The sequence below is a fragment of the Zingiber officinale genome, unplaced genomic scaffold (assembly GCF_018446385.1).
Source record: "Zingiber officinale cultivar Zhangliang unplaced genomic scaffold, Zo_v1.1 ctg61, whole genome shotgun sequence".
In the NCBI taxonomy this organism is placed as follows: Eukaryota; Viridiplantae; Streptophyta; class Magnoliopsida; order Zingiberales; family Zingiberaceae; genus Zingiber; species Zingiber officinale.
Window position 1 is genome coordinate 1 of NW_024589959.1, and position 27,889 is coordinate 27,889.

The 27,889-nt window shown below is 35.7% G+C and overlaps 2 protein-coding genes and 1 pseudogene across 2 annotated transcripts; 1 reads left to right on the top strand and 2 right to left on the bottom strand.

Annotated features, from left to right (window-relative positions):
• Positions 1-19: 19 nt before the first annotated feature.
• On the bottom strand, positions 20-4,296 carry LOC122037560 (AP2-like ethylene-responsive transcription factor At2g41710). Its single transcript, XM_042597076.1, has 4 exons — positions 3,933-4,296; positions 705-787; positions 456-464; positions 20-370 (listed from the first exon to the last, which is right to left on the bottom strand). Exons 1-4 carry the CDS (start codon positions 4,139-4,141, stop codon positions 234-236), a joined length of 438 nt encoding a protein of 145 aa, XP_042453010.1. The 5' UTR covers positions 4,142-4,296; the 3' UTR covers positions 20-233.
• A 1,046-nt stretch (positions 4,297-5,342) lies between these two features.
• LOC122037543 (putative NAD kinase 3) lies at positions 5,343-27,889 on the bottom strand. The gene is made up of 11 exons (XM_042597059.1): positions 27,509-27,889; positions 24,919-25,090; positions 23,179-23,298; positions 20,023-20,219; positions 19,754-19,867; positions 19,522-19,616; positions 18,617-18,723; positions 15,110-15,183; positions 8,765-8,843; positions 6,917-7,224; positions 5,343-5,868 (listed from the first exon to the last, which is right to left on the bottom strand). Exons 1-11 carry the CDS (start codon positions 27,533-27,535, stop codon positions 5,560-5,562), a joined length of 1,602 nt encoding a protein of 533 aa, XP_042452993.1. The 5' UTR covers positions 27,536-27,889; the 3' UTR covers positions 5,343-5,559.
• Positions 11,887-15,089, top strand: LOC122037544 (annotated as a pseudogene).

Here is a 27,889-nt window from a genome sequence, read left to right on the forward strand (position 1 = left end):
CTTCAATCTTGATTAAATTGAATGACCCATCCAATTCGACTTATTCTAGTCAACTGACAGTTGTATTGTTTGAACTCAAGACCTTTCCAACAACTTGTCAACAAAATGGAGGATAATTTCATTAAACACAGAAAATCAACTAATGTTAACCAAACTCAACTGATTCACATTGAAATTATCCAATCTGGCTAAGTATGGATAACTCTAGCAGTGATAGTTACAAGTCAAGATAGTTAATGAGGCATCAACGAGTCACGAGTATAAATTAATTTATTCCTCACTGGAAAATTGATGAGTGTCCCAGCACCCCAGTATTTTAGAGCAGCAAGATCATATGCTCTAGCTGCAGCCTCCTCCTCATCATAAGCACCTAAAAATCATCACAATGGAGAGAAGATAACAGAATGAATTTCCAAATTGATGAATTAACTAGCAAGGAGAAAAATTGTGTATACCTAAGTACACTGGAGGGAATGTCCACACATGATTACCATGCAAATAAAGAAATTTAAGTTAGCTCACAAGAAATAAATGCCATGTCCATGAAGACCACTCTACAAAAGATACTATATCTCAAAAATATAACAGAATTTGACCTAATAATATTACAAGCAAAATAACTGAGACATTAGACAATGGAATCCTATGTATATTAAAGATATTTCGTGTAAATTGGTTGGTATGCGTCTTGTTTCTTTACTTACCTTGTTTTCCTTTCTTATTCTGATTCTGATTCCAAGTGCTTTTATCCCAGAGATGAGCCTCATACCGACCTGTCCACCTATGTCTAAAATTTGAAAAAAAATAATAATAATAAATTGAAAAGAAAGAGCAGCTTAGGAAATTGGAACAAACAAAAAACATGCATCTATAGCTTCAGGATAAAGTGAAAATAAGGCCTTTTAAGGCGTTACTGTAGGAAGTTGAAGCTAGAAGCTAGAAATTTAATTGTTAACGGGCTTAAGTTAGGGATGAATTGGTTGACATATTTGCATCTTTAAGATTTTCTTTTCACACCTTAAACATACTGACTGAAATTTTTCACAAAACCAAGAGGATCATTCCCCCAAATTGAACTATTCTTGTCATTTTCCACTTGGGATGATTTGTACTGCTCCTAATCAAAAGGCCTTTATTATAAGCTAGGACAAATGTAGATATTGGATAAGCAATATCGAGTTAAGTATTTTATCTATGCTATCAAGCAATCCAGAAAAGCATGACTTGCTGTTGACAACTGCTTTTTGTAACTAATAAAATCCAGTAGGGACATAGATAGTCTATTTCAAAACCGAGTAGGGGCACAAATTTATTTTGCGAGAAGATTAATGTATTATTAATCTTGCATTTGTTTTAGTTGTGCACAAGGAAGCAAACAATTTAGACTCACCATCTATTCACCCCACTCAAGCAGGACCATCTTCATCGACATTTTTCATAAAAAATATTCTAGAATAATAGGCAGTCTAATATACATCATAAAACACACTCATAAGATATGCAGTCAACAAGTTGAGTAGTATGCAAGTAATCCATGTAGCAATTGTTGGAAAGCACTAATAAGTAGGTATCTCAAACATACAATGATCAGAGTACACTACTCAAGGTATCTGAAGATGTTATTTAGATATGGGATGCAAAAGACTCCAAATCCAAGAGTGGTCACATGCTTACCATTGGAGGAGGTGTTGTGTCCAAGAAGTCCTTGAAAAAGATTTGTATAGCTCGGTATACCATGGAGATTGAGGCATAGCTTTAGATAAAGCTAGAGAAGAAGCATAACTCTACAATTTTGTGGAGGATATTCCATGTCAAAAGTTATGATACATTGCAATAGCCAAGCGACTATTGGTAGGGCATGGGATAGCATGTATAATGGTATGTCTCATCATAAGAGATATAACATCGCTAAGTAGTTGATCTCTAGTAAGATAATTTCCATCAACTATGTAAAGTAGAAGGAGAATCCTACAGATACTCTAACTAAAGCTTTATCTACTAATCAAATATATAAACTCTGACATAATTCCGCTATGAATGATACAAAATCACAAGCCAACTCTCGCACTACAGTAATTATTTTTGCTAGAATTTTTTATTAACATATTTAGAACTTGCAAATAAATTTTCATAAATTAATTTCTCAAGTGAATGAGAAATTAATATCCAATTAAAAGCTACTCAAGTGATGGAGAAAACCACAAGTAGTTCTTGTTTCGTCTAGATTGATTTACAATCAGAGAAGGGCACAAGCTCGTGTATACGATTGTAATCCACAAATGTGAACTTATAAGCCCTAATCGGAGTACGCATAAACGCAAATTCAAGTGGGACTAATTTGAAGGGTATTTTGAGTCGCACAAAATTTAGTAGGCTAATTTCTCAACTAAAATGAGCTAAAAGCTCAGCCTAATTGGGCTGAATTTCTACTATTGTGAATCCCATTGATTGAGTTAAACAAGCCCACTAGTGGGTTTTTGATTTGATGGCCCAAATATTCAAATCAAAGGAGTCCTAGATTTGATTTTTGACTTTATCAAAATCAAATTAGTGTAGTGTGCAGGAACAATACCAAACATCACTGATGGAAGACGTGCTACCCAACACTGTTTACGTCCTTCTAGCCACCCAATTTTAATTTAAGGTGTTTACACCTTTGATCTGTCGGTGACCTCCGCGAACTTGCAAGGTCGGGCGGAAGGGTTCCACGACCCTCCGGCCTCAATGCAGGGTGGCTTGAACACGGGAGAATCGGTGTGAGGCTCCTTATAGTGAAGAGGCTCACGCATACCGAGGCGAATCGTGTCCTCTAACCATACCTCAAGATAGGCTTGTCAAGAGCTTACGACACCATGCTATAGTCCGCACATCTCGATGGGACAGAATCTCTGTCGTAAGATCCTGCGTATGGCCTGTTGAACAAACATTGTCAGAAGATGTTCCTTGTCCTTTGTCTCTTCTACCCCATTCCGAAATCATCCCATCACGTCCGTCGTATAGAGATTCTTGTGTGCTCTGTGGAGATATTACTACTTTATGTTACCCGCAGCCATAACTATTCAACATGAGCGTGAACCCCGACTCACGGTGTCTTTGCTTGAACTTTCAATCTTTATCCGCTCGGACAAACCCCTGGTTGAACTTTTACCTTTCAACCTCCACGTGGCGTTGACTCTGCTTAAAGGGGGATCCCCCCTCCTTACTACTGGATCAACCTTGGTTAATTCCATAATTAAGGGTGGCCTTGGCCTTTCACCTCCCAAATAAGATATGAATTAAAGAGGCGTTAATTCTCATTTAATTTGTGACCCTATAGTTGCCTCTCCGTCTCTGTATAAAGAGCTCTCACCACCACCCAGTATAATCTCGATTTACCTCTCACCTTGATCTTACTTTTTAACTTGAGATAATATGGCAACTACCTAAATGGGTACGATGAAATCCAACGACTACACCAATAAGACCAACTAATCCAAAGGAGTAAGTTAAAAAGCAAATGATCAACACCGCCATTCCAATAATCCTGACATGCTGAGCCGCTAACCTTGACGAGCTTACCAACCGAAGAAGCCATAACTACTAATTAAAAAGTCACGATCAACCATGACATTCCGATTGTCCCACCATGCTTGCTGGACTGAGCTCGCCAATCAAAGAAGCCGCTACGCTGATCACAACACACTTCCAATCCAAGATCATATTTTGTTCTAAATATAACCAAATAGCCACCTATTTCCACAAACCAAAATCCAAGTAGTAAAGAGGCACTTTTTCATAGATATCACTGTCTCCGTCATTTCATGGACACTTTCTTTCTCACACTCTAATAAACAGAAGGATAAAGACAGATCAGCATCAATGTGACACATACGGACGAACTAGCTGGACCCGTCCTGGTCCCCATACCAAAAGAAACGAAACAATCCAGTTACCTGGTGACTCCCCGGTAGATTGAGCTCCGCTTACCGGCGGCGCAGGGCGGCATCCGGCTGATCCTCTCCTTGGCGGTGCAGATCCTCTCCTTCCTGGCCTTCTTCAGATCCAGGCGCGGAGGATCGCTGCCCCTCCGCCCCTCAGACGATGCGTCGCCGCTTCCTCCGGGCGCCGCCTCCACCTTGGGGATCCCAGGGTCGGTCGCCATGGCAAACGAAGAGCCTGCGCCTCTCTCGGATCACCTGGCTAGTAGAAGAAGGACAAAACTTCTCTCCTCTACGGCTTGGGGATTCAAATGGAGAGTCCGCCCGGTGCCTGATCGTTTGGGTAGGTCGGTCAGTCAGTCAGTCACAGTGAGTGAGGTCGAAGCGTTTAAAAGAAATCAATAAAAAAAAAAAAAAATTAAAAAGGAGAAAAGAAAAACAAATTCGCCCAACAGCAGTGATTTGAGAGAACCGGCCGGCCCCACGCCGAGTCGCGCTCTCCAGGAGAGGAGAGAGTACCTGTGAAACGGCTAATTCGCGAGCGCAGGAGACGCGTGGGACCCGACCTCTGATGAGTCCACGTGGATTTCGCGACGGAATCCGAGGCCGCCGGCCCAATATGGATTGGCTCGGCCTCGCCTCCGACAGCGACACTTGACATCATGTGCTACGACGCTTTAAGATTCGCGATTATGGCGTAGGGGAGGTTAGGCACATGTACATGACTACTGTCGGTAATTAGGATGAGCAAAAGTTGATTTAAATTGAATAAATTGATCAAATTTAAAAATTTGATTCAATTTATTCGAAAATTTAAATTAATTTATACATTATAAATTTTAGATTGAACTAAATTTTTATTAAGTCAAATTAATTTTTTAGAAAAAATTAATTTATTCGATTTGTTGAATTCAATTTGATTGATTTTATTGAAAATTCAATTCAATTCAATTTATTTAAAAAAAATTAGACCGATTCAATTTTAACTTAATATTCACCCCTATCAGTAACAGGGTCGGACATTGAACGTGGAATTAAAGCGAAAAATCACGAGGACCTCTCGCTCTCAAATTGATTGAAGTTTGTCCGGGTCCAGTGGAGGCATGACGTTGGGTCTGTACTCGCAATTATATCGTCGTGTCCTTTTTATTTATATATATTTGAAGACGCCTTCTTTTGTAAACTAACTACCATTGTTAATTAATGAATTATATACCAAAAACAATACATGAGGTCACCAATGACACACATGTAAGGAACTTGACCTGACCAGTTGAACTGATGATGATGAATTAAGTTGGATACGAGTGGAAAAAAGATTGACAAACAACGGTCTCTTGGAAGAGGTAACTTGTTCTGCTGAACTGTAAAAATAAAGCTTGTTTATTGCGAAGTTGGTGCAGAAAGTACAAACATCACATCAAATGCAGCTTAAAATTTCATTACTTTCTATACCATGAAACTGTTCTGCTACTTACATTTCCAATTTCTATATGATGATTATAGTGACCTAGAGTCGATTGATATAAGTTGTTACATCTCATAGTAGAAGTAATACAGGTAAAACCGTGGTTATTTAGCACTGTGAAAATTCTCCTCATCACTGGTGCCTTCACCACATAATGGTATCCTTGGGATCGGGCTATGAGTCACGGGGACCATCGAATGACTGACTCTTTCTCAAATTCCAGTGAAGACCTTCATGTATACTCCGAAGAAAATCATTGGTGGAATCGACCTGGCATGCTGTGGGAACAGGCCAAGGTGCCATGCTACAAATGAGAGCATCACCAGGTGCTAACTGTTTCCTGCCCTTGCCGTCAAAAGATGCCCAGGCAGATCCTCTACTGTTGAAAGGCACTTGGACCCGCAGCGTCACATACTCTGGAAAAATCAATGGTCTAAATGATAATGAATGTGGGCAGATCGGAGTGAAAAGTATCCCTGGAACCTGCATTTCAGAGTATCATATTAAACAGGGCTTTGAGTAGTAGGAAACAATCATCTCAAAATCTACAAGGAGTATCTTTGATCCTCCGTCTGAAAAAAGATTGAATACGTATCAATTTATTAGTCCGTCAAAAGACATGATGTGTAAAAGCACAAATGTCATTACAATAAAATTCATCATTTAATTAGAAAGAGACACCACACCCCCTGGAACTTTTCTACGATATAGGACCTTATAAAATAATAGAATAATTCATATCGATTTTAAGACAAAAAAAAAGCATATGGTAGATATTAAAATGGTTACGAGAGCCGCCGTGAACGTACACTCCTATAAAACAAAAGGATATTGCAATCGCCACTATATGAAAAAGAATTGTCATTATTACTGAATATTTTTCTTGACCTTATAGTACCCATATCAGAATAGTATTCTGAAGGACCATTTTGATTAAAAAGACCCTTTTTTTTAACAAAACAAGAAAAAGTATGGCAACAGCTAATTCTATCGTATCTTAGAACAGACTAATTTGGTGATCATCTTGTATTATTGTTATCTAAAATTGATTAATCAGTTCACTAGTGAGGATAAGTCACATAAAATAAGTTCAAAGTCTGTAAATTACAGTGATTTTTAATTGTAAAATTATTATTAAAACAAATAGAATAAATAATTGCACTATCCTTTTCATGACTATGGCTAATATGCACTCCATAAATCATCCTGTCGAGGCCTAGGTTCCTAGTCAGCTATACTTGGCACCCTAAAAATGTACTTGAACCTGACTTTCCAAGGGTAGTACTCGCCGCCATAAAACATATACCACAAAAGGTAGATGTCTAATTTATTATTTTGACAATGCTACTTAGAGCTCACATGCAAAGTCAAAAGTGAAAAAATATTAGGAAGATGGAAGCACGTGAATTCAAATCAGACACAAACCAATAGACTCTATAATGCATATGTTAAATCTGAAAATTGGCAACAGAAAGAAGGCATATGTATCATACAAACAGTTATATAATTATGCAAACAGAAAAAGAATTACTTGTGGGTGGACCATTGACCCTCCAGCTGCTAATGAGTATGCTGTGCTTCCAGAAGTAGTTGACAAGATCAGTCCATCTCCTTGTACACATGTAACAAAGGAGCTGTCACAATAACATTCAAGGAAGGTAAGGTAAGATGATATGCCCCGGTCAATTGTAACTTCATTTAGAACTAGAATGGGTTCCTCAGTATCCAATTCATCTTTAGCTGCTTCTCGGATGACATGACACTGGAGTCGATGTCGTAAAGTGATACTAAAAGGTCCCTTCAGTATCATATCCAAACAATCCCGATAATTTTCACTTTCTGGAGGATAAATGTTAAAGATTGCATGGACATTCTTTTTTTTAGGAAATCAGGGGAAGCGCCTACCTAAGATATTAACAGATAAATAAGAATGTCACTACTTGTGAAGAAACAAGAAGAGAACTGTATACTTGCTTTCCAATTATAGCCAGAAGAGATGTCATTGAGCCATTTAAATACTGGAGTAGGTCTCAATTTGCAGTGGAATGTTCTGTAATTTTCAGTCCAAAAACCCTACGAGAAGCGACATATAGAACCTTGAAGAACGAACCTAGTTGTGTAGAGACCTTGCAGTTGTCTTTGAGGTAGATTTTCAAGAGTGGGAAGGCGCCATTGAAAAGGATTTTCAAGCCCAATAAAATGAAGCCACATGAGAGATGGCCAGGAAAGAACTAGAGGGGAAACAAGCATATTGAACATTTGAACCACATGGGTCAGAGAACGAGTTGTTCTAATGGGGGATTGAAGAAATCCTTGGTGTGAAGGTGGTCTTGACAGATGATCCAACTAGTGAATTTGATTTTAAAAGTGAAGGTAAACTAACAATAAGAGGACCGATAAACATGGAACTACCAAAGGTGACGACTTGATAAGCCAATTTGACCAACAAGGAAGAAATGGAAAAGAGTTCAAAAGATTGAGTTGGTAAGTTGGAGCCTTTAGTATCTCATAGGCCTTGGTAGAGAGAGAAGAGGAAGATGCATCAGTTGTAGGAATGACATTAAAACTTTTCTTAATGAGTCCCTTGTCAACCCACCTCGATAGGTTGACTTCACCTTTCCCCGTAATATAAATGGTTTGAGTAGATGCGAAAGTGTAATCAGAAAACAAGGTGGGGCAGGGATGGAGCAGAAATTTCTGCTCGGCCTTGTCTTATACTGCTAATTCCTTGCATGAAGTGAAATTTTGTACATTTTACCAGAAGACACGATTATATTCTGCTCAGCAAACATATCTCTTTCATCAATGATCATGACTAAGATGATATTACCAGAGGGCATGATTCTGCAAGGCTATAGCAAACACAATTATGGTAAATACAAATGTCCTACAATTGTGAAGATAATAATAGCAATTAATGATTTCATGTAATAATTTTATTTGTCATGACGGACAGTGCCGTTTTCTGTCAATACAAAATTGTATGAAAAGATATAGCATGTTTTTTTAATTATTTATCATATGAAAAAATAGTTCTCCATTTTCTATGACATAAAAGCAGCTATGTTTTCTAGATTGTATTGCTTGATGAGCATATTCTGTCATAAGTAGTTTTCATAATTGTGTCATTGCATCAGTTTCAGATTTTATTTTATCTAATTCATGTTTCAGGTGGTGTCATGCTCATCTCCTGTTATCTAAGTTGTCCAATATTGACAGCCATATGTGAATATATGGGTAGTTTTCTGAAAAGTCAATCAGCAAATACATGATTTTACCGGTATAAAATAATCCCAAGTCCTACATCTCATAGGCAACATGTGATTAAGATTAATTGGAAGATATAGATCAAAGTCTAATAGATCAAATATCAGGATACGGAAAGGTGTCATGAATCCCAAAGAGCCTAGAGAAAATGGCACAAGAGGAGGAACAGGTCCTTTAAATAGTGATGCTGCCTGCAGAAGCACAGAAGCAAACAATAAAAATCTAGGGCATGATATATACAGTTGCCAATCAAAGAACAAACTGATCAATTAAGAAAGGAAAAAAAAAAGAAAAGAAAACAACAACAGCGCACCCAATCATTGAAGGCCAATTAATGAATGAAAAAACATAATTTAGATGCAAGAAAACTTCAGATCTTCGATGCACAAGTCTGTATTTGTTAAATGTTATATTGACAGAATGATAGTAGTGGCCAGAAGGCAATTACTGCAAATGCTTTCAACTATAAGTAAATAGATATAAGCCTCTGATCTTGGTTCACTATGACCATGAAATAAAAAGATTTAAAATATAAAATGAAAAGAATCAAACGAGATAGAAGACAAGAAAGTAGGGGTTGACAATGCATTATAATAATAATCTAGTCATCCAGTATTAATTTGAGCCTAATGCAAAGCTACTTGTGCTGTTGATTTGCTTTCTAGCAATATTTGATTTACACTCAGAAAAGTGAGATAGATATCTTTAGGTACAGTTAGATTTCCATTAAAGTGAAATAATGCTTCCACATTCAAGTGGACTCAAAATAGCTGGGATACTTTCTTTTTCTTTTTCTTTTTGCTGCAATCCAGTGAAATCGCAAGTAATTTAGGCTAGCTCACATTTTCTAATTTTCTTATATGCAAAATAGAAATCATACAAAAATTTTAAAGAATGTTATACATATATATTTGTATGTATGTGTATTGTGTATATAGACAAACATGATTCAAAATAAAGCATGTTCTTGTGATAGAATGATCAACAATGCAAGTATTTGAACTCTTCCAACAAGATAAGATCCGGGGCTAGGGATCCATGTCAATTAACCACCTGAGATCTTGAAGTACAGTTAAGTAAATTATCTAAGCTTCTGGAACATATATTGATATTTAGCAGATCAATTAGGTTGGTCCTCAGCTAAGGCTCTTCAAACTCTATACTAGTAACATTTTTCTGTATATAAAATACATCACATGTTAAAAAAAAAAAGTTAATTTTTTATACTATTTTCTTTGGAGGGAACATCCTTTTATGAATTAATTATTTTTCCAAGAAATACGTGCAATATGATGGATGGATCATAGATCCTTTTTTTATTCCTTGGATTTTAACAGTTTTTGAAGACACTTCAGCAACTATCCTAACTCCTAATCGCCTAAACTATGTATTAATGTAAATACTCCGTGGTAGTTTTGATGTGGTCAACCAAGTTAAATTAGGTCATGTTGTGTTTGATCCTTGTGTCTAAGTGTGCAGGAGTTTAGGAACACAAGAAGTCGAGCGGAAGACGCAGTTAGCGAGAAGGATAGCATGGGAAAAGGAGTCGATGGGCTCGGTGCATCCGAGGGATGAGATGCTGTGGAAGAGTACACCGGTGGACGAGAAGGATGTGCGCGACGTTCGAGGGACGAGAAGTCGGGAGAAAGCATGCTCGAGGAGAATGTCAGAGTTGGGTTCGGGTGAGTTCAACTCCGGTTAGCCGGAGAATCACCCACGTGAAAAGATCAACCACTAAGGAGTTGATCTGCCACTTGGAATGCGCCTCCAGCCCTTGAAGGCGCCTTCCCTAGCCGTTACTCGAAGATAAAGTTTTATCCTCGGGAGATAGAATTTATCCGATGGAAGGCGCCTTGGACCACCTTGAAGGCGCCTTCAAGTTGCGAATAACATTTTCTATGTACTATAAAAAGACCTCTGGACCTAGAAAATATTAACAACTTTTGTATTAACTTTTTTAGTCATTTCTGAACCGTCAACGTATGTAAAAAGCTTCTTCGCCTTCAACGAAAGAGATCTACTAGTGCTTTTCAACACCTTGGATTAACAATCATCTAGGTTGTAACCAAGTAAAATTCTGACCTTTTACCTGCTCTCTTTAAGTTGTTATTTCTTTTATTATTGTTATTTGTATTGTGCTACTAATCAAATCAAAAGAAGAAGGAGTTCGTTTTTTTAGTAGATAATTCACCCCCCCCCCCCCCGCGCAACAACATTACTTGCTTATGAACTCGATTAATATGGTTATTTAGATCAACACACTCTTTGACAACTGCAACATGTAACAGATGATATAGTAGTTGGATCTTGCCATAAATTAAGTATTGATTGAAGAATATGGTTAGGAAAATTTTATAGAAAGGGAGTCTTGGCGCAATGGTAAAGTTGATACCGTGTGACCTAGATGTACGAGTTCGAGTCACTGAAATAGCCTCTTGCAATGCAGAGTAAGGCTACATACAATAAACCCAATGTAGTTCGATTTTTTCACGAGGCCCCACATTGATGGGAGTTTCGTGCATTGGACTGCCCTTTTTTATTCTTTATTTCTTAGAAAATAGAATCAGAAACTTAAAAAAAATTAACTAAATATAATAAAAAAAATATTCTTTCTAAAGTATCTTATTAGAAAATTTTTTAAAATGTGAAAAAATTTAAACAAAACAAATGAAATTACAAGATTTCTTTTATTCTCATTAAATAAATAAAGGGGAAATAAAAAATAAAAAAATAAATCAATCAAAAAAAAGGGCGATCAGAGTGATACAAAGAGAACTCTGTTCTTTGTTAGTCCTATCCAAAAGAAAAGAGAGGAGAATATATGAAAAATGTAATTGATTCTTTCGTTTACTTGAGCCACTGGCCATACGCCGAAAGTTTCGGGTTTAATACCGATATTTTAGCAACAAATCCAATAAATCTAAGTGTAGTGCTTGGTGTGTTGACTTATTTTGGAAAGGGAGTGTGTGCGAGTAGTTTATTTCAAGAATAGTATGGATCCATCCATCTGCACTTATGGTATTTATAAGGGATAGGGGAAATAGTAAAAAAGTGCATGATCTCGACGAATTTCTTCTGAATAAATTAAGAAATTATATGCAAGAACCATAGCATTTCGTGGTTTATTGGTAAATCCACTTTGATTCTCTATCAACCAATAATGCGAGACCTTTAACATGGTTAAAGCTAAATTGTTTAAAGTCCGGACAAAACATGGTATTCTTTCTACCACTACGTTAGTAACCAAATAGTTCAAAAAAAAATTGGTAATTTATTTGATTTTTATATATAACACTCATATCAATAAAAAAATTGAAACTATTTACGAGATAAAAAAAGAAACTTTGTTTCCTTTTTTTATCTAATGCCGAATCGACGACCTATGTATAAAAAAAAGAGGAATTTTTGGATTTGAAGAAACAACAATATAATATAATTATTATTATTATTTTAATTTCTATAATCACATTTCCTTTTTCCATTCGAAAAAATGAAAAAAAAAGTACAAATACAAAAACAACTTTGCTAACAATTTTAGATTTTGATCTGGTCTAGTCGGAAGAGTCTTCCTAATATTCTGGTTTTTTATTTTATGAGTTTGATATGTTTAACTACAAATAGAAAAGAGAAGGTAGGCTCATTACATTAAAAAAAGCTATGGGAATACTCATACCATAAATAAATAATTGAGCGTGAAAGACAAATGAATCGAAAGATTCATGTTTGGTTCAGGAAGAGATCATGGAAGTTGTGAAATTAATGGTAAGATAATCTACTTTCATTAAATGATTTATTAGATAATCGAAAGTAGAGGATTTTAAGTTCTATTCGAAATTTGGAAGAATTACGTAAAGGGGTCGTTGAGCAGTAGCTCGAAAGAGCCCAGACTTGCTTACGTAAAGTGGAAATAGAAGCACATGAGTATCGAATTAATGGATACTCTGAAATAGAACGAGGAAAAGTAAATTTGATTAATGCCACTAGTGATAGTTTGGAACAATTAGAAAATTACAAAAATGAAATGCTTCATTTTGAACAAGAAAAAAGCGATTAATCAGGTCTGACAATGAGTTTTCCAACAAGCCTTCACAGAGAGCTCTAGGAACTTTGAATAGTTGCTTGAATAATGAGTTACATTTCCGTATGATCCGTGCTAATATTCGCATTCTCGGAGCCATGCAAAAAATAACGGATTAGCCTTAATTTCTAATTTAGGCATTATTTTTTTTCCTTCCTAAAAAGAATAAACAAACGCTAATGGTAACCCTTCGAGCCGACAAAATTAATAATATTATCCGTGAACGTATTGAACAATAAACTAGAGTAGTAAAGATTGTGAATACCGGTACCATACTTCAAGTAGGCGACGAAATTGATCGTATTCATGGTCTTGATGAAGTAATGGCAGGTGAATTAGTAGAGTTTGAAGAGGGGTACAATAGGCATTGCTTTGAATTTGGAATCATATAATGTTGGCGTTGTATTAATGGGTGATGGTTTGATGATACAAGAGGGAAGTTCCGTAAAAGCAACAAGACGAATTGCTCAGATACCCGTGAGTGAGGGTTACTTGGGTCGTGTTATAAATGCTCTGGCTAAACCTATTGATGGGAGAGGTGAAATTTCATAATCTCCTGCCCCAGGTATTATTTCGAGATGGTTTGTATATAAGCCTCTTCAAACGGGGCTTATTGCTATTGATTCTATGATCCCTATAGGACGCGGTCAGCGAGAATTAATTATTGGGGGCAGACAGACCGGCAAAACAACAGTAGCCACAGATACAATTCTCAATAAAAAAGGCCAAAATGTAATATGTGTTTATGTAGCTATTAGCTCAGGTAGTGACTACTTTCCATGAAAGAGGGCGATGGAATACACTATTGTGGTAGCCGAAACGGTGGATTCACCTGCTACATTACAATACCTCACTCCTTATATGGGAGCAGCTCTGGCTGAATATTTTATGTATTGTGAACGACATATTTTAATAATTTATGATGATCTCTCCAAACAAGCACAAGCTTATCGCTAAATGTCTCTTCTATTAAGAAGACCTCCCGGTCGTGAAGCTTATCCAGGAGATGTTTTTTATTTGCATTCACGACTTTTGGATTCCAGCATTGAATATATCGGCAGATAAGAATATGTCTATCTGTAATGGAAATTACATTGGTAGGAATATAAGCTGAAACCTCTCCAGATTGAGTCTCATACAATTTTTTTATACACATTTGAATTTACTAGAGGTGAATGATGTGAAAAATATTTATTTTTCCTTTTCAATATAATGGGTTTATTTTAATTTATAAAAACTGCAAACTAAAAAATAGAAATTTTTCACAAACCAAACAGTTTTACATAACATAGCACCTCTAAAGTCTATACAAATTGCCTCTAAGGCATAGCGCAACGCATGACATCTCTAGCCTAATGGCCAGGGGTCGATTCTCAAGAACTGATGACATGAGGTTTATCCCACCATGCGCCTAACACCTGTATACATGCATTTACCTCCCTCCATATCTGTGTGGCCGGAACTAGGGGGTCGTTAAGGTAGCGGATCTACTTTTTTTCTAAAGTCTATACAAATCAAATAAAGATCCTTAGGATATTATTGCTCTTTACTGGACCAAATGTACAGATTGACTTGGAGAATGTCTTGTTCCAACCATTGTGTATATGCAATGTGTTATTTTGGGTATCCCGACAAGATGGCAAGATAATCCAAGCATTTTTAAAACAAAATCATTTATAAAAAAACAAAACAGATTAAGAAGATATATGATGGAAAAGAGAACTAGCATTGCAGTTAGACCAGGCATTAAAAATTGATTTATTATTGGATAACTTAAAAGATAACAGTCTTTACCAGTTAGACCAAGCACTGTTGATTAAACAGAAAAATAGTGCTAGTTAACTCATTGCACTCTTCTTTTCAAAAATAAACTTTTTTAAAAAATTCTGTTGTCAACTGCTTGGTATTACTAACACCTATAGTGACAACAGTATAAGCCAGCAATGAATACAATGGAAAAGGGTAACCGTTTGCCATGTCTTATTTTATAGAATTTACCATCATTTCCAGCTTCACCCAAAAATTGATGCATGATCAATATGTATTAGTTATTCTGATGATATTCCAACAAGCTAGGCATACCAAACCTAGTTACTTTTCTTTCCAACTAGCTAGGTATAACAAGCTAGGCACAAGTAGCTATACAATAATGTGTTAGTGACTTGGTCTAGTTGTTAATGCTTTGTTAGTATTTTGAAATTAATATTCTTACATGGGGAAGCACACTGCAACTTGGCATTTTAACAATAAAGAAAATAATGATGAAACAAACAATTAAGTTTTCATGTCATATGGTGGTTCAGCAAAATCAAACAAATAATAATTATGAAAACATAAAGCAGGTATGTTAATTGAAGTATAGGAGTGAAAAGAACATACCCAAAGGACGGTTCCATCACCACCAAGTGTTACAACTAGATCAACCTTTGAGTGCAGCTGCTTTATATCCTCATCTAAAAGGTGGTTCTAGTTAATTCACATCCATACACTTATGAGCAAACAAATAGACAAGACATCCAGAATTTGGACTTTGAAACGACAAACTAAAAGATGATTAGGGAATGTGAACCAAAGCAACAATCATCCAACTTCAAAGATTGTAAAATTAGAAAATCTTCATACATATTACACAATATTTTAGTACAATAAAATATACCACATATAAGGTTAAATGCTGACAGAGAAATATTTAGCCAAAACAAGTGGCGGATAATAAAATCTGAATAGTAGATAAAATAAAACTTGCAACAGCTATCAAGCAAGAATTAATGTATCACTTACCAGATAGTAAAGGATAACTATCATCTATGATGGTTTACTGTTGTTTACTTTAACCCATGGCTGCAATGAATCTCATTCATATGCTTTACTTGAACAGGGTGGGCAGAGAGTAAGCTAACTGATGAGCTTTCTTCTGAATCCCTGAAGTTCTTTTATTGGAGGAGCCACAAAACTATATATATATAACTATCACTACGATGGTTTACTGTTGTTTACTTTTTAACTTGAGCTGCAATGAATCTCATTCGTATGCTTTATTTGAACAAGGTGGAAAGAGTAAGCTAACTGATGGGCTTTCTTCTAAAACCACGAAGTTCCTTTATTGGGTTAGACACAAAACTATACATTTATAAATCAATTCCAGACCCAATTTTATTGACATTGAACCCCAACAGCCACTAAGTTCTCAATATTACCAATTTCTCTATTTAACCAAATTTGTCCTTGACCTTGTTTGCATATTATAGAACCTTCCTCTAATGGTATCCATAGTTGTACACCTTAAGTTATTGCTACATATTGTGCTTACATATACACTTATGCTTTGGTACGTGCAATTCATCTCATAAACATGATCACCATTTGCTGATGTCTGGCACCAGGTCTTGGATGTTGGATAGGCAGCATGCCAACTTGCATTGAAGAGAACACTTGCACAACAGTGATTAGCAAAACGTAAACAAGTTGTACCAAATACATTCTATTACCATCCGTTTCCCAACTCAAAAACTAACAGTTGCTAAATAGTAAATACCAGTCTAACCTATAAAGTTTTTTTTAGAATCTTGTACAAGGACAATCAAACAAAAAAAAAAAAGGGCAGGCACAAAACTTCCGCCAATGCGGGGTCCCCAAGAAGGATCCATTGTGCGCAGTCTTATCGTGTTTTGCAAGAGGTTGTTTCCGAGACTCAAACCCGTAACCTCTAGGTCACACGGCTACAACTTTACCGTTGCGCCAATGCTAAGGAAAATGAAACAAAAAAGTTAAGAAATTGTGATTGTGCATGCTTTATCTGTTATAAGGCTTGCAGGGAGTATAACTATGTGTCAACGTTTGAGAGGGAAACATACGAAGCAGCTAAAATGTTTAAATAAATAACTATTTAGTGAACTAGAATTTAATTAGAGATTTTGAATGCCAAAGGCAATGAGAATACTCAATAATAGCAATCACAGGAGGTTGATTAGAGAGAGGATTTATCTGAGAGATCTTCCCTTTCCATGCAATTCATTTTCAGAAGAACCAAAATCGATTAAAGATGGGATTTATCTGAAAGACTTTTCCTTTCCATGCAATTTATCTTCAAAAGAACCAAAATCTCATTGTCTCATCTTATTCAGTAATCCATATTGTCACAATTCTGCACACAACATACAGCCAAAAGGATATCAGCCACTCTGCATCTATTTATTAGGTCGTCGCAAATTAGAGTTGTTATATGTGTAGGTTATTTAGCAGCTAGTTATCATTTAATGAATTCATATGAGGTAAATTGCTGTGTTTGGGGATTTTAAAACCAAATTGGAATATTTAGGTAACGAGTTGGTAGTTTATGGATTCAACATGGGTATATTTGGTATTAGATGGCTAGTTGAGGTTGGACAGGTGGAGAATGAGTAGGAATCACATTAGGCTCAAGCTGGGCCTGAACTAGAAGCCTGAATCAATCCACTCAGATTGGATCAAGTTAGAGTTTTTCAGATATTAAAAATCTCCTTCTTTCTCCTCCAAATTGCAAACCCCACCTCCCATCCCCAGAGCCTCACACGCATGAAGTGATCCTAGCCCCTCTCATTCTCTTCTGAAACTACATAGCACAAAGCTCATCGCCAGAGTCATCACCAACATGTTCGCCAAGAACCTACCTTTAATAGTCATGCATATGCATACATGGCCAACCCTCTACACCATACAATCAAAAATTGCATGGGTTTGTGCCCAAAAGATGGATCTCTTATCAATTGGTGTTTAGCGATTATTAGTAAGGTGATCATGTAGTTTACATTAGGTATGCATTGCAATTAAAAGTCATAGCATATTTTTCATCTATTTTATGCTCATGTATTATCCTTTTTATAACATTATTATGTTGCCTTACCTTCTCATTTGTTAATGTTGACCCTCCTCTTGCTACTCCAAGGACACGACAACTAGGTGCTTGCCGTTTAGGACTTTGATGGGTTGAGATCAAATCTTTACTAATACACTTTGAAGATATTTAAGATTTTAAGTTTTGCAATGTTATTATTTATTTTATATTTATGTAGTTAGTCTTTAGGTATCTTATTTCTTCTATGTTTCATATATTTTTGCAAATAGAGTAAGTCTTTATGACTAATAATGAAATTTTAGATTCTTTAACGACTTCTCTTTATAGCTAGGTTAATTTTTAATTGTAGTAATTTTAACAGTATTCGATTTGTATTTCTTTAAGTGGTTCTTTTATAGCATGGCCGACCTCACCTAGTGGGATCAGGCTTGGTTGTTGTTGTGGTGGTGGTGGTGGTTCTTTTATAGCATAGTTTTTTGACTAAGGACATGTTAAAGAAATTCTTCAAATTGTCTTGTGGCTGTCATGTGTGTCAAGCCATACCTATAGCCAATTGAGACCTACTTGGATCCTGACAAGAATAAGATACAATGTTACCTACAATTCATCCTAGCCTTGCCCTAAAGCTACCCTTACAGGGTTTACTTGGAGGAGTTGGAAGGGGGGAAAGTGATATAAAAATGTACATAAGCGGTGGAGCTCCTTCTGTAAATTAGCAAGCCTTTCACTCTCCCCCTCCTATCTTTTGAACATGATCTTAAGAAACCAAGCCTTACATGTCAGCGAGAGTAAAAGAATGAACCTTTCCCACCAAAAGTGGATGTTAACCAAGATTAAGATAGTTGGGATTTTTCATATGCAAAAATTAAGATTCCTAGCATGATGTGAGAATCAAATATCACATTAAAAATTCATAAATCAAAGGAATCAGTAGAGTCACGTGATATATATCCATAAAAATCCTTTTCTGAATTATAAAATAAGATTATTAGAATATTCATTGGGCAATCTCTTTAACATATTGTGACTAAATTTGAGATAATATAACTAACCATTTCCCCATGTCTGGACGAATTCAAAGAAAGAGGTTTCTCTCAAGAGTTCTGATCTCACTTGAGGCTCAACAAAAACATCAATTTCCTTATGGTTCTTAAGCCACCTGCAGAAACAAAAGAATTAGTATATTGAATAACGAAGTGGCTTCTATAGTGGAGGTGTTTGAATAGATATTTTTAATCTGTCATTCCTGAATCAATGGCATATGAAGAATTAGATCAAAATAGTATTTAAATTTTATGGCTCAACTTTTATCACTATGATTTTTCTTTTTAAATGAGAACACCAATGCATCTGCATATGTGGTTGAGTATGTGTGACATTGGTACCATACCCTTCTTAAGACCTTGCATAGCATGACCAAAAAAAATTAAAGGTTCTAACTATGTTACTTCTAGAAAATAATTCAGTTTTGTAGGAATACTGAAAAACAAAGAAAAAATTTCCTACATTTTAGAAGATTTCTTATAGTTTGGATCACTAAGTTTGTACATGTTCCAGAAAGCTTCTTCTCAAGGTAAGCATTCATTCCTTTAGTTGCAAGCTATTACAGATGCACTCAAGCATCAGCAACCTTACCACAGGTGTATAGTCCTTGTCTTACCACTTCCAGCTATTTCATGCCCACCTGGTTCTTAGTTTAAGACTGGAGGAACTAAAATAAAATAGATGGGTGTGATTTTTAGTTTTATTATTATTTTTCCTCAATGGATAGAGAATCAGAAAAGAATAGGAATAAATAGTATTTCAGCATCATAACCATATACACAACTATTGCAGATAATATGGAAAACATTTCAAAATAGTTTAAGCTAGGAATGAAAATGGCAGGAAAGAAATATCAAAAGCTTCGACAGCACGAGAGAATAAGAGAATGGCAACTGCTATCTGCAAATCATACCTGATCATTTCAGAACAAAGGACGCCGACTGATTGTGAATTAGGCTTTGTTAAAATAAACACAGTCTTCGGTTGAGTTTCCCATTTTAGCAAAATCTGGAATCATAATTTTAGATCATGTAAAACAAACATACCATATACTGCAAAATCTGAATTATTAGAACAAGAACATCTGCGGCAGCATTCCCTAGTTGAACAAGGAGCAAGCTTATAATAAAAGAAAGTTATCTAACCTGCTTACTGCTGCGCTCTGCAGTCATTATGTCTCCTCTTTCGAAGGAGACAACTTCATGCTTATGTTGGCCACTTTTTTCTCCATTGCATCCCCATGAAAGCCTAAATGATGCCTGGAATGCCCAAAATGTTCCACTTGAGATCATTTAGAGGTAGAGATTTTTGCAGCAGTAGACACACTACACAAGACTATTATCTAAGTAGAACTACTTAGACGTAGAATGTAGCATATGCTAAACCTCCAAAAAAGACAGAAGTGTGTATTGACCTTCCTTGCAACCTTTCTACCAATGAGTTTGGAGCTGGAATCAGTTGGTTCATCCTGAAGAATTTCATGCGAACAAATACCATGCTTCCTGCAGCATCTTTCACTTTGCTCAACAGCGGTAGTATCAGGTTTTGTTTCATCACATGTATTAAGCATTCCAACTCCAGAGTTGGGTAGATCACTCTCAGATGGATGAACTGTAGTAATAAACATCCTTACATATCTGATACTCCAACACTAAATAAAATTGTTGAAGAGTTGTGCAAAACATACTGATTACATATCAAAAAAAATGTTAATCTTTGAACCATTTGCTTGGTGACATTATGTTGAAAGTTAATAATTAAGAATAATAGAAATGAATTATGATAAATAAACATAATAACTCTATACACTGGAATTTTTTGTCAAAAGACACGACAGGAAGGAACATATAATAATACTATTTCAGCTATTTCAAACTTTCTATTTAGGTAGAGAAAGCATAAATAAGGCAAAGATTTATGTTGATGGTTCACATGTACACATCTATATCTCCTAATAACTATTGATGTATGCATGTGCAGATTCCAGCAAAAAAAAAACATTGTTCAATACAGACAGCTCAAAATTCATTGATCATGTATGAATATTTGAACCCTTCATAGAAGACACAAAGAGGAAAACTACCACATTGCTGCCAGTAAATGTTGCATTGAACAGTTGAAAACCATCAAGAGAATAAACTTTTCCAGATTTTAAAAGAAATAGAATTTAGGCAAATTACTAGGAAGCAATCAGCTGCAATCAAACATACAAAAGGACAACCTAAACAGAAAGAACAGACAAAATGATAATTTTTTGAAAAGGATAATCCGATTCAAGTGTTTTTGAAGGGGTCTCATCTGGGCTTTTTTTCAATAATAATAGCCCTTCTACGGTTTTTGCCCATCATAGATTAAAAATGATAATCTTAATTCAAAAATGTAAAAACATAAATATTTAATCATTTGATAAAAATAAATGTTACAATAAATTAATAACTAACATCTTAAGTTTTAATTTATGTATTAGCATATTAGATGGTAAAAACATATTAGTTTTAATTTATGTATTAGTTACTCTTTAAAATGATAAATGTATCGCCACTGTGCACCCTATGCATTCATAAAGATTTGGCTTATCTTTTTATGATTTTGCCATGTCCTCATTGTCTGTGAAGATTTCCGGGTTTCTTTTGAAGATCCACATTGAAAACAAGACATGAATGTGGAGATACGTAGTCTTTTATCATGAGGGACATGAAAACTTGTCCATCCTCCTAATATGTGTAACCCTTGTCAATGCACATTTGGTAAAATCTTACCCATCCTCATACTAATGTGTAACCCTTGTCCATGGACATTTGGTAAAATTGAAATTTATAATGTTAGACTGCTGAGACATCTCACTTGTTACTTGTCTCAACTCAGTCAGTGTACGTGTATTGTTTTCCTTAATAGTAAATCACATTCAGCGAACATTTCAAGACATCGAAAATGTCTTAAGCCCACATTTTCTAAAGAAGTTTTTGGAGCAACCACCAAGCTATTTAATTCAAGTGAAAACTAGCAAATCTTAAAAATATTGTTCATAGTTTCAAACAAAGTCCTAAAATGTGGTTTGAGAAGTATTGGACAATAACACTAATATTCTGATTTGGGCAATTCATGTTGATTACATTCAAATAACAAGAAGTGATGTGCAAGAAATCATAGACAACAAAAATTATCTTGAAGCAAAATTTATTACAAAAGGTGTGAGAAGGCCTTGTTATTTTCTTGGAGAAAAGTTTCTTATAGCTCTTAAGGAACTTCCTTATTCTGAAGAATATGCTACGGATAGTTTACAGGATGTTGGTTTGCTTGAATGTAAACCAAAAGAGCTTTTAATTATCCAAAGATTAAATTTTACAAATGAAGACTGGTTGCTAAAATCATTTATCCAACAGTTACCCAACCACACTTGCCTTGCAATTGGTGCTATAAGTCAGCTCATGCATCAGCCTAAGAAATGTCACCAAGAGGCAATTTAAGAATTCTTTAATATATTAAAATGTCTCTGATGAAAGGTTTATTGTACAATAAGCATAGACAAATATCAATGCCCTCTCAAATACAAATTGTGTTAGACCAAACATTAAGAGAACCAGCTCAAGATCAACCCATATGTTGGAGGCAATGTTATATCATGAAAAAGAAAAAACATGGTAGTGTGATCTAATGCCTAGGGCAATGGCACATGTGGCCCTTTAAGATTATGTGAACAAAATTCCTTCAAGATCTTGAAGAGATTAGGCTTTAACACTACAGAATGAATGGATACATTGCAAACAATTGAATGTTCTATGAGCGCATGAAGCACATTGAGATAGAATGCCCCTCCATTTGTGATGCAGGTATGTATAATAAGATCAGCGACCATACACTTTATCCTAAGAACAATAGATATCTTTATCAAGCATCTCTTTACTACTCAATTTGTTTCTCTAGAAGTTAGGTGTGACAGATATTACTTGGTGGGGAGTGTTAAAAAGAATAGATTAAAAAACTTAGTCATAGATTACCGAGTCATATATTTAGCTAGTTTGTCCTTATCTTTGAGATACTTATTTTTTGTCTATAAAATCATGAAACTTTAATTTCATTTAATGAATAACACACATCAAATTTTCCTCTCGACTGCTAAAAAAAGAACAAGCCATCAAATTTTGTTTCCTTCTCTTCAAGCATACATAAAATAAATATTCAATTGAGTTGTTTGGGCATAAAAAAGTAAGTTCTACAACTTAGCAAATGCAACATCAACTTATCCTCTCAACTGATGACAATAAAACTAACCATCAAAACATTCATCCATACTCTTCAAGCATACAGAAAATAAAGATATTCACTCAAGGTGTTTGGGCATAAAAATAACTTTCTCAATGTATCAAATGCAAGCACAGAATCTTCGCAACTCACAGTTAAATACATTATTTAGAAAGTTAGAGATCACAAGTATTGGGTAATCAACAATCAAAACCATTGTTCATATTACCCAGAATATTTTCCTTCTCCAGGGAAACAAGTAAAGAAAAAATTTGAAGATGTAATACTCAATCGTTGAAAATATAGAAATCAGATATCTAAAACCAACCTTCATGTCTATTTCGCAAGTTGTTTGCCCTCTCAAATTCATATTTACGCTTCCATTTGGCTGCCTCTTCTTGAGCAGCAGCTTTTGCCTCAGCAGCTCGTCTTAGTGCCTTTGCAACAGCTGCAAGTTAAAGGTTGCTAAGAATGCGTTGTCAATATTACAAGAAACAAACAGAAAAACACAAAAGACAAGAAGTTCTGAGATTAAACATGAAGGAATTGCTAGGTGAAAAATAAAGAAAGTGTGTTCACTCCAGATACGAGTGATGTAAAAAGAATAAATTTATGAACATTCTGATAAGGATAAAAAAAAATTATTTCATTGCAAACTAAATGATGAATACACATGCATGTTATTTGAAAACCATGTTACAGAAATGAAAAAAAAACGTGTACTTAGACTTCATAATAATATTGGCCAGATTAAATATGTTGTACACACTACATAGTGAATCGAACAAAGGATTTCTGAATAGTACTGATAAGAGATCACTTTCTGAATAATACTGAACAGAAAACTAATAAACAAAACTAGAGGAAAAAAACTATTTGCCAGGTTAAATAATATAAAGGGAACAGTGAACTGTGGAAAAAACGCAGCAAAAATATTCAACAGCAGGAATTATATACATGAGTGCATGAGATTTTTTGTTTAACAATTAATGGTCAGGACCATTAGCTATCCATTATTATGTGCATTAACTATGTTACAAGAAAAGTTGGGGTTTTAGTTCAGGAAGCACCATGTAGATGTTGTACCAATCCAATGATTTCCAGCACATAAAGAACTTGAAGAAGAAATAGGGTAAGTAATCTCCATCCATCCAAAAAGGAGTGTGATGCAATTTTCATGTATTGCATTCATGCAAGACAGAGGCACTTCATTTGTTATTGTCAATCAAATCCAAGTGTACAATTTATCCTCATGTGGTTGTGATCACCAGTAGGAGACTATAGTCCTACGATTCATAGATGATGGCACTCTTAGGTAATATTGGCCAAATTGATTAAAGTAGCCATTTCCAACAAGAAAGTGAAGTCAATCAAAGCCAAAACTCACACTGTTAGAATCAAAAGATCAACTACCTTATCAAGACAATAACAGTTCAAAACCATGCCATTATTATGAGTTTCTTGGCTTAAATGGGCTTGCTTTTATCCTTTCCTACCTTCTTGACATTGTCTTCATTTCTACTCCTCCCTTTCCGTTCTCTTCTTTGGTATTTACATGTACCAATGAGTACCATGTGTCAATATCTCAGTCTGCCTAACATGTACAGTACAAAGTCATGTCAACCTATGGCTGGAATGACTTGAACTTAGAAACCATGGAGATCAAACAATAGGATGAGCTCATTGAAGATAGGTAAACTATCTAAGTATTTGCTGGTTTGTTATTCTTAGGTTTTTAGTCCAAATACATAAGCACTCAGTTTGAGTTAAAGAAAGAGTTTTGCTGGTCATGTAGAACAAGTCCAATGTAAATCAAGAGTCTGCTAATCATGTAGAAAAAAAGGATGAGGAGAAAAAGAAAGAAGTTTCAGGAGAAACATAAGTCCAGATTGTTTGTTGTATGCATTTATGCAGCTGAATAGAAAAGATTCTCATTGGCCATTAAATTATACTTCATACAGAAGAAACTAGCAAAATAAATCTGAATTACGAACGTCTTTCCTGTTCAGAGTAGGATATTTGTGAGTTAACTAGTTATAATAAATTCAGATTGTAGGTATAGTCTTACTTCTCATGGCTCCTGCAAACTCAATAAGATGGTCATCTGTTGCCTTAATCGGCGATTCTTGCATGTATTCATCAATGGTCTTCTCCATTTCCTGGTTATCTGCAGTGTCCAGAAAACCATTCTCCTTAACAGGTGAACTAGCTCCAACAATGAATACTTTGTCATAAGAATCCTGCAATAAGTGAGATATGATTTGGAATTATAAAGAGTCAACAGAGGTTAACTTTTGCTATGTTTTGGTAATAAAACATAGCATGTTGTGCAATCCCGATTAAGGAAAAATACCAGACATAATGGTAATGCAGAGTAGAAATTTAATTTTTCTTATAAAAAAATAGAACTTTGTAAAAGCTTATTTTGGTAGAACCTTATAGTTAGTGAAATAAGTTAATTTGGTGGTGTGATTTGGTTATTGTCATTAACAGAGAATAGGATATTTAGTCCAAGTTTGACTTAGTTGGATGATGTCTTTCCTAGAATATTTGAATTTATTTTCAATTTTGTTTAGGTTGGAGCCTTTAAAAGGGATCAACCGCCCTATATTAATCATCTTTTGATAAATGAAGTTCCTCTTTGTTTCATTATTTGTGAGGTGCCTTATTTCTGTGTGAGACGTTAGCCTTGTTGCAGCAATATGGAATCAAAGTCAATTCTTGATAGGTTTGATGCTTCCTCACGATCTCTTGTAGTCTTGCTCTCCTTTCATTCATCATTCCCTTTCATTTGCTACACTACTACCCACAAAACCTTTCCACCATTGTTGCCCATCAATTTGCATTAATCTCCTCTTATGCTAGTCTGTGATTCATGGCTTCCCCCTTCTCCTACACCTTCAATGCTCTTAACTAAGGCCACCTCCAGTAAAATCCACAGCCAAAATTTTGCCCTGTGTGAATCTATTCCAAACAAACTGACAGAGGGGCATTCTTTCTGCTATCTCCACCTCTTATTATCCTCGGTCACCTGCAGATGCTAGCAATCACAAGCCTCTACTTTCCTATCATTGCTTGGTCTAAACAGAGAAAATGAACATTATTTGCACACAAGTACATTAGAGCCAGCACAAAAGAAGCATACCTCCTCTTTTGACCCACCCAATCTACTTGAACCCTCTCAATTAGAAATAAATTTTTGACCAAGGGCTAGATCAATAATGTTTTTCAAAGTCGCCTCAATTTGACCAAATTTTAACTCAATTTCATCCACTTTCCATGCTTAATTTCGTCAAATTTCAATTGATTATATTAATTTCCTAACGTAATCTATCTAACTTCTAACTAATTTGCTTGAAATTTACTTCTTTTTTTTCTAAATTTCTCAATCTTTGTGAGATGTCAATTACTCAGAAAAAAAAAAAAAGACACGTCCATTGCCAATATTGATTCAACTCAAGCAATCCGTATTGGTATTAGCACGCTTTGCCAACAAGGATATTCACTGAATCAATTTATTCTTTCCTACATGCAGAATTGATTGTGATCATCAACAGCAACAAAGAAGAGCTTGCAAGATCAATAACAATTCTTCTGCAACCTAAAAGATCTCCATTGATTGTTGACCCATAACTTGTATACTTAATTTAAGTTGCTCCTTACAGATGCAGTTCACGTCTTTCATAAAAAATCTTCAGATTCTGCCTATCATCAGAGTTATAATCACTAAATTATTGGTCGATAAGATTTTATCTTCATTGACCAGCTATTGTCATCATAAACTAATATTACTATGTCAACATAGGCTTCCTCCTAGAACACATTGGTTCAATGCAGGATATGGAGTCAGAGATGCAAGAGTTATCATCTGACTTGAATTTCAATCAGATGCCTAATTGAACAAACAACTTAAATAAAGCATTCAAATATTAGATGTTTGACTAACATCTCATACAGATGAATTTGTTGCTTTTGTACAGCAGAAAATTTGGTGACTAGAATCGGAACTTCAAGACTTGTAGTATCAATTTGTATGGTTGCCTCAATTAGAAAATCAGATTTTTTGCAAAACACACACACACACTGACGCAAAAGGCCGTGAAAGTGAGATCTAAGCTCAACCCAATTCCTCTTCAATGGTTTCATGTACCTGCAAAAAGTCTTTTTCATTTTTTTTATGCTACCAGAACCTTATCACATGGACATAAAGCTTGTATCTCCACCTGCATTTATCCTTCGTATACTTCAGCTGCCTTACACTTCCCAAAACAAAAAAAGGAAGTCCACATACGCTAACAATCGTGCAGATGCGTGAATACATAAGTAGAATCGTCATCAATTTAATGAACGATCACCCAAGCAAATCACGAGATCCAAGATAGTTTCCGAAGCCAAGAAACATCCAGGTCTTGCAATAACTACGGAGCCAAAAATAACCAAATGGCAGTCAGCCTGTACCTACTACTCACAGATTGAACTTTGTCCGTCTCTGCTCGGGTATTCAGGCAAGAATGCATCAGATAGAAACAAAAAACAAAAAAAAATTACTGATTACGTCCCCATTTTATGTCAACGCTACCAGTCGAGTCTATACAAGTTTATCGCAAAGATCCCAATATAACGGACGCCAGGCGAACGAAAATGGACACAGAAATTACCTGGGAGATCAACCGATGCGGAGTCATATCCGGAGGAGGAGGAGGAGGAGGCAGCGCTGCGGAGAAGCAAGGGGAGCCCGGCAAATGTCTATTCCTCCTCCTCCCTCCTCGCCGAGGGGTGACTCGTAATTCCTAGGGTTCGATTCGCGGAGGTCGATGCGAAGAAGAAAGAAGAAGAAGAAGAACGTTATAATCGGCGACGAAGGTGAGACCGGTGGACTGTTGGGGGGATGTTAGTCCTCTTTCACGGGAGTGGGGTGCGTAGTTGACCGACTCTTTCCGGTCACGCGTGGTTACCGACTCCACTAGTCTCCCTCATCGTCCCATCGCCCTTGTCAACGCCGTGACTGGACCATCAATCCCTCCTTTATTCTGGACGAA

What these genes read in the sequence shown, in the direction of transcription:
- LOC122037543 (XM_042597059.1), bottom strand. Translation starts at nt 27,535, where the DNA reads ATGACTCCGCATCGGTTGATCTCCCAG. An exon ending in CAGAGCGCAGCAGTAAGCAG is followed by an intron (nt 19,617 to 19,753) that starts GTTAGATAACTT and finishes TTATGATTCCAG; the next exon opens with ATTTTGCTAAAATGGGAAAC. An exon ending in CTTTGTTCTGAAATGATCAG is followed by an intron (nt 18,724 to 19,521) that starts GTATGATTTGCA and finishes TTGTTTCTGCAG; the next exon opens with GTGGCTTAAGAACCATAAGG.
- LOC122037560 (XM_042597076.1), bottom strand. Translation starts at nt 4,141, where the DNA reads ATGGCGACCGACCCTGGGATCCCCAAGGTGGAGGCGGCGCCCGGAGGA. An exon ending in ATCTACCGGGGAGTCACCAG is followed by an intron (nt 788 to 3,932) that starts GTAACTGGATTG and finishes TTCAAATTTTAG; the next exon opens with ACATAGGTGGACAGGTCGGT.